This window comes from Pygoscelis adeliae, unplaced genomic scaffold, assembly GCF_000699105.1.
Source record: "Pygoscelis adeliae isolate BGI_AS28 unplaced genomic scaffold, ASM69910v1 Scaffold294, whole genome shotgun sequence".
Taxonomy (NCBI): Eukaryota; Metazoa; Chordata; class Aves; order Sphenisciformes; family Spheniscidae; genus Pygoscelis; species Pygoscelis adeliae.
In genome coordinates this window covers 3,341,870-3,349,857 of record NW_008824722.1, presented here as the reverse complement: position 1 = coordinate 3,349,857, position 7,988 = coordinate 3,341,870, and the positions used below count along the sequence as shown (strand labels likewise).

Here is a 7,988-nt window from a genome sequence, read left to right as displayed (position 1 = left end):
TGCTGGAGCGTGTCCAGAGAAGGGCAACGAGGCTGGTGAGGGGTCTGGAGAACAAGTCTGATGAGGAGCGGCTGAGGGAACTGGGGTTGTTTAGCCTGGAGAAGAGGAGGCTGAGGGGAGACCTCATCGCTCTGTACAACTACCTGAAAGGAGGTTGTAGTGAGGTGGGTGTTGGTCTCTTCTCCCAAGTAACTAGCGATAGGACGAGAGGAAACGGCCTCAAGTTGCGCCGGGGAGGTTTAGATTGGGCATGAGGAAAAATTTCTTTACTGAAAGAGTGGTTAAACATTGGAAGAGGCTGCCCAGGGAAGTGGTTGAGTCACCATCCCTTGAAGTATTTAAAAGACGGGTAGATGAGGCGCTTAGGGACATGGTTTAGTGGGCATGGTGGTGTTGGGTTGATGGTTGGACTCAATGATCTTAGAGGTCTTTTCCAACCTTAATGATTCTGTGATCTCAAAAGAGTTTTGTGGCTCTTCATGAAATTGTACAAGTGTGTTCTTATGTCACCAGTAGACCCCTTCTCCCTTGACTGCCTTGATGTTTGCAAAATGCAAGCCTTTAAAGTTCTTTTTCATCAGTTTCATATAGCTTTCCTTGAGATGCAGTTAAAATTGGAGCATTTCAGTTGAATGTGTTTTGATTTATTGCAACAATGGGTAATCTTAGCTGGAGGCTTTTGAGAATTCCAATAGTGTTAGTGCTAAATTTACTTAATTGCATTGCAAGATTTGGGGTTTGGGGAGTTTGTTTTGCTTGCTTGTTAAAAGCTTAGAGTTCTGTTCTTCAACATATAGTTTCACATTTGTAAAAATATACTCAGCTTCTGGGATGAGGTGAGTTAATAGTTTCAGGAAGGTTATCAGGAGGTAAAAAAGAATGTATTGTTCCTTTGAGTACATACAATTTGGGACAGAGTGGTTATGTAACTTTCTACTTGTCAGAGGTAAAGAAAGTTGCAAAGGGATGGAGAACCACTAACACAGAGGTGATCATTCTGGGAGTTGCACAACTGATCAGTGCCTGCTTGCAACAATTCACATTTTACATGGGAAAATGCACTCACTGCTTCTTAAAGCAGCTATGTTTTCATTAATACTGTAATGTTGTATGAGGTACCTAGGAAAGAATCACTTTTGTGTTGAATTTTGAAACCTTTCAGGAGGTGGTTTTCTGTGCAAAATGATGTTCATATTTGGCACCAAAGCCCCAGCGTATGGGAGTGGCTTCATCGGTGGTGGTACAATTTTGGGAGCTCCCAGTCTCTTTTCTTTTGTCTTCTGTTGGAATTGCCCAAGAGAGAAAGTAACTTCAGATATATAACACTGGTAACTTCATTGTTTGTAGCAGTACAATAATTTTCTTATTGGCTCCCAAATGTCTTCATTCAAGAATAACTTCTAAATCGCTAAATTTCTAAAATATTTACTCAAACTGGAGGTGTTATGAAATTTACCTGATGACCCTTCTATTAAACCTGTTGTGCTCTGAACTTTGACTTATGTACAAGATGGGTATTTTTTATTAACTTGTCTGAAATGACACATTCTTATTTTGCATCCTGTGTAAACAACATAGTAAAGTGTGTGTTGACATTCTTAAGTTACCATGCTGAATAACTGTCAGCTTGTTGGAAAAAGTAACATTTTAATGTAAACACTGGATAAACTTGAGTTCATTTTCAAATTGTGTGTGTGTGTATATATTAAAAAAATATATAATCAATAATGGTGAAACTTCACCTTCTTTGAGTGTTTAAATGTGATGCAATGTTTTTGAATCAGCAAAAGCTGATTAGGCTGACTGTCTTCCTGTTTAAGTGGATTGCACTATTTTCCTCCTGGAATTTACAGGCCATTGTAAATATACCTTCAGTAAATTTTTTTTATGGACATAAACATTATGTGTGTGATTGCATATATAAGATAAAAGTAATATTATGCAGTGCAGTATAACATTGAAGTGTTATAATACATGAATGGCGATAGGTTATTCTAAAATTTACAGAAGTCTGTGGTAGATTTCTGCCATCATGTACTGTTGTCTTGTCCAGAGCCTAAATGTTTACATTAAGCATATAAAGCTTTATTTTCTTAAAAAGAAACACTTTTCCATCTCATACTAAAGTAATGCTGCTTTATTTAATTTTTAGTTTGGTAGCATTGTTTGAGAAACTTCTTTCAGATAAATTATTCTCAAAATGATACATGCTTATTTTTTGGTGTATGGGCATTTAGCAAGACCAGGACTTGCTACATGAGGTCTGACAGTGATTCTTTGCTATCATAGTAAGTAATGAAATACGGCTTTCGCAGTAACTAGAAAGGAGGAGGATGAATTTTATTCTTGCTGCAAAGCCAGCTCTAGTATTAATTCTCCCTATCACTTGCTGTGCAAGGAGCAGAGTCTGTTTCAGGGCTTATCAACTACCTCACTGTGGCTGAATAGTTGTTCGCACAAACAGCCCCTACTGTCTTTACATTAAACATAAATTGTGAAGGAGTTCTTCATCATAGCCCTTGACGTTTTTTTAATCCCCTTAATGAAACACTCGTGTAGTTGCTCTTCTGTGGCCTCACTGATGGTGGGGGAAAAAGACATAGGTGTATAGTATCTGAGACTGTGTTTCTTCAGGGCTTGAGGAGGAAGCTACTTGAGTGGAAGAGAGGTTACTAGTGCCTGTGCTGAAGGAGGTTCAGCCTTGCTCTGCGTAGCCCCTGTGGCCACTCAGAGGTGACAGCCAGGGGACCAGTCAGCAGATGAGTAGTCCTTGACTAGCCACAACTGATCAGTCATGTAATTGCTGGTGAAAGAAAAGTATAGAAAAATATATATATGAGGGGTATAGTAGGACACCTCAGGATGTGCATTTGAAGATGGAAATAGAAAAATGGGAACAATGGAAGGCTTTATGGTAGAGGACACTCGGGACATAGAAGGAGGGAGTGGGAACTAGATGAAGTGGGCTAAGGGGGGGTGTAGGGAGAGCTAAAGGAATCACACCTAAAACCTGGGCATGTAGGGCAGGACCAGAAGGCATTGTGTTAGGTTTGGAAATGAGATGGGGTTGGGGAGGAGGAGGAACACAAATAGTATTGCAGTGAAGAGAGAAAGAAACAAGACAAGGTTCTATTACCTATTGCCGAAGCTCACTTTCTGTTGAAAAACTTTACCTGATCTCTAGCCTTCCACATTTAATTACCTTGGAAGACCATAGATATCTTTTGTGACAGATTGAAGTCCCTGTGTAGAAGACACTGTTTTCCAGATCATTTTCTGGTATTCTAAAATTTCAGATCAAAAATGCTGCTTTTTGCATTTTCCATTATATCATGAAATATGCTTGTACAACATTGTGGATTTTGCTATTGATGCATGTGTCATTGAAATGCTGTATTTATTCTGGTAGTTACAAAGACATTTTGTCAATCTGTTTTTATTCATCTGAACATACTGGCTATTGAGTTCATATTGTTTTGGTAGGATTTTAGTATTTACAGATGGTTAATTATTTAAATTGAAACATAATCGGAAAATATGTTCTCCACAACTAATTAATAAAATGCAAAATGAATTCTTTTAATTAAGATTACTGTTGATGAAGTTGATTGCCTCTTAAAACCATAATCCTAAATTATTATTTTATACTACTGTAAGTCTGATATGCCTGATTTTTTTTAATACCTTTGCTATGTAGAAAATTTGCACAGCAGGTATGTTCCTTTTTTTTTTTTCCTTCTCCCCCCTCCCCCAGCTGTGTCATCTTCAAACTTTTTCTCTTGTCTTGGGTTGTTTGAATTTCATCTTGCACTTTTTTAATGTCTTTTCCTTCTTTATGGTGGGAGGGGAGAAAGAGAACAGGTAGAAGCTACGTTTTCTTTGCTTTTGGAGCTAAATCTAATGACAGCTGTACCCACAATTCTCTTCTGTGTTTACATGCAGCCAGGAGCTATGGGCGGAGAAGAGGTAAAAGTATTTACTAAATGTTTTGTTTGCTGAATAGTGGGAGAAGTAAATATTTAGTTCTCTTACTGTAAGATGATAAGATGTTACCAATTTTAACATTATTTGATTGATCAATTGCTTCATATAAATCAATCTCATATTCTTCATTTGCAAAACATCTCCCTTTTAATAGCAGCTTAAAGCAATGGTGATCTTGAGCTGATAACTTAGTGTGTTGCTATTACTAGTGAACTGGAGGATGACTGATTTTAAGGACTCTTTCATGACACATATTTATGACTTTAAATGCGTAATGTTCCAAAAAAAAGATTGTTTTCAGGTTTGGTTTTTTTTTGGTAGAACTGCAATGTTTAACTAGTACATTGAACATTTCAAAAATACTTTTTTCTTAGATGAAACACCTTTCATTGAATATTATGCTTGAGTATTACACTGGATTGCCTTAGATAGAACATTGTAAATACCAATACTAGTAACTGTCCTCAACAGTGAATATTGATGATGATAATAATAATAATAATAATAAAAGATACAACATTTGATCACATTTTAACCTTATTTCATCATAGGCAACCCTTAAAAAAAGCAGACTGAAAACATTTTCCAAATGGACAGTGCTGCATATAATTTTATTCTGAGAGATTAATTAACATGGACAATAGCAAGCTCGCTGACTACCAAGAAAGCTACTAATGTACCTTATATTTATGTACTGTGCTGTAGCTTAAACAGACTGGCTTTTATTGAGAAAATAACAGTGAAGATTGCAGCTTTTAACAATTAGAGTTGGGCAGTGCCATCTGCTTGGGGTGCTTTGGCATTAAACTTCATTTATTTTCTTTTTCATCTATGTTCTGTGACAGCTGTGCATGTGACACTGCTTCCTTTTCAAAATGTAGAATTTGCATCACGTTTGTGAAGAAGCTTGGAGACAAACCTAGCCACACAAGCAAGCCGATAGTGTATAAGTAACTTGTAATTTGTACATATGTATGGATTGAGGTAGTAGGCTGTACGGGCTGTGCTAACATAGTTAGAATTTGAGCTGATTTTGTTCAAAGCTGACTGGTTTTAGTGTTTATTTGATAGCTAAAACAAAAAGAAAAGATTAAAGTTTTCCGCACAAACTTACCCTCCTATTTTTACCTGCTTCCAGAGAACAGGCTATTGTTAACAGATGTTGAAAGCATCCTAATACTTATACTTTTTCAGTGCTCTCATGGTACTGAAACAAATTGGAAGTATGCGGAGTATATAATATTGTATACTCTCTGTGCATCTGAACACTGTTTTAATTTCATTTTAAGATTGTGGCAAGTGTTTCCAGGTTGATCAAATGGCACCAAAGTAGGGAAGGAGGTGGGAATCAGTTGGACACGATTAACTTCTTGCAACTCATATTTACTTGCAGAAGCGAAATATAGTAATGTGGCAGTAATTGTGATGAACACCCTTTAGGCTGTTTTATACAAATTGTAGTGATGACAAAACAGGGCAAACAAGTTCTGAATGTGCCGGACTTTCAGAATTCTTTTTACTCTACCAAAAAACATGTTTCACTCCATAATAATGGTTTCCTATGTGAAATTCAGGCTTTTCTATAGTAACAAGTAGATTTGTGTGTGTGTGCGTGTGTCTTGTCATTAATGTTAGGGATTTTGTGACTTGCCTTATTCGTACAATATTAAAGTTTGTGATATTCATGCTTTTTCATTACCTTGAGTTTTATAATGTTGTTTTGAGCTTTCTTAACCTTAAGAAACATGAAAATCTACAATAGTCTGTTAAAAAAATGATGTGTTGTTTGTCAAATGTTCTCATATATCCCTCTCTATTATTGTTTTTACTGTTTGCATTGTGATAATATGCAGAGTACCCAGAGGCGAATCTGTGCAGGGACTCATTTCATGTTTATTATACTTGGATTTGTTTGATTCTGTCACTGTGACTAAGCATCTTCAGTGAGAAGAGGTTTTGTCAAAAATTTCTTGGGGCTTGCCATAACCTATCAGTTCTCTACTTGATCTTCTGTTTTTTTTCTGAGAGTCAAGCATTTCTTTGTAGGTATCATGCTTAGAGCTGTTGAGTCATGTTCTTTTAGGTACCTTGTTTTAACTTTTACAACCAGTTTTTCAGGTACAGATGTAAGCACAGCTATGGGAAGTCAGCCCAAAATCTCTTCTGCTACACTGACAACTCAGAGATGCCAGGGGAGGGGTGCAGGAGTATAAAAATAGGGCATTTAGTGATGCTTTCCCATAATACTGTCACAGAGATTTGCCTCGGGGGGTTTCTTGAGGTGATGTCTCAATATTTATTGCTTCAGAATGGGTTTTTCTCCTGTTCTTGCTTGTTCCCTTTTCTGAACCTACATAAACTTTTCGGCCACCTAAAAAGCCTGTGGCAAGGGGTTCCACAGCTTGACTTGCTTTCAGCCTTGCCATGTACTGATTGTGTTCAATGCACTTTAGTTTTCCCTTACTGGAAGAGACAGTGAATGACAGAATCATTCTCTATTCCCTTGTCTGTATGCTTTCCATTATTTTAAATGTATACTTCGTACATTGAACTCTATACTTGACTTAACTATAAAGTTTCAGATCATCTTCTGCATTTACTTAAGATGAGTACAATGCTTCCAGACTGTCAAGCATCTGGCATAAGAGGTGATATCTTGCTTTTTAAGCTGCTGTCCATTTTTATTATTTCCTTCAGAACTCAGCACTTACTCAGCTTTGTCTGTAGACCTGTATTTTAGTTGAACACCTCGTTCTAGTATCTGTTAATTTGTCAACTTCCACTAATGGCTCATGTTCGTTGGTTTTTTCATTTTTTACAAAAAAGTAGGTTGGGGGGTGGAAATTAAAAGATTATTTTGCTTCTTAGTAATGTCAATCTCTTATGGATATTCTCAAATTTCCTACTTTTCAATGGGTTTTCTGATTTGATATTTTTACACAATTTTAGTCTTCCTAATTATTATTTCTCTCATGCATGTATTCTCTTTCATGCTGAAATGCATATGTTTATATATGTGCATGACCTGTTTATCCATTAACGGAATATTCATCAATAGTCTTTCCTGTTTTATGCTCTAAACCCACCATTTCTGACAACCAGTTACACTAGGCTTTGAAGAGTAGCATCTCTAAATCCTCCTCTGATTGTGGCATTTACCCTGTTTTTTAAAAGCACAGTAGGATTTTTGCATCAGTGGATTTTTGCATCTGTGATCTCTGTCAATGTTGTGCATTCAATATATTCTTTCTAATCAAGACTTTTCTAGTACCTGGCGTTCATAAAAAATCAGGCTGGTGTTCTGTGTCAGTCAGAGCATCTTTCCTGGTTTTTGTTTGTTAGCTTGTTTTCCATATGTGGGATTGCTGCTTCTTTTTGTAATCTGTCCTTTACTACTGGAGACTCAGACTATTACTGATATTTTCAATGTATACATTTTTCTGACTACTGTCCCTCTGCATGCCTTGATTTTTCTCCTTGCCCCTGTTTTATTTCCTGTACTTCCTTGTGCTGTTAATACCAGTATGGTATTAATTCTTCCTTAGGTCTTGCTGGAAGTCAGTTTCATGTGATCCATTACCTTTGAATTTAATTATGTGCCCTGCTACTTATATTTGTTATTAACCCCCCTATAAACTGTTTGTATCAATTAATTCTAATTCCATCCCTGGGAGCAATCCTCCATGATATGAGGGGACAATTAGCTTTTTCAGAGTTGAGATGGGGTTCCCATTTAAACATCTCTACATTGCAGGATTTATTTTTCAACTCAGGTATAGGGAATTATTAAATTCTAAAGTTGGTATGTTCTACAGTGCTGCTTACGTACAGACTTTGAATATTTCTTTATCTTCTGGGTTAATAAATCTGTTCTTAAGATAATGTGTGTATACTTTGGCAGTAATAGCAACAGGTTAATTGCATCAGATGATCACAGATAAATTCTTTACTTGCCATTAACAAACTGAATAGCAGCCATTTATGTTTTTTTTTGTTAATTCATT

The 7,988-nt window shown here is 36.6% G+C and overlaps 1 protein-coding gene across 1 annotated transcript in view; it reads left to right on the top strand.

Moving 5' to 3' along the window:
• Positions 1–7,988, top strand: part of CPEB3 (cytoplasmic polyadenylation element binding protein 3) — a 99,782-nt gene that overhangs the window by 55,892 nt on the left and 35,902 nt on the right. The window contains 1 exon segment of the mRNA XM_009323264.1: positions 3,943–4,011. Coding sequence (XP_009321539.1) covers positions 3,943–4,011 — 69 coding nt within the window.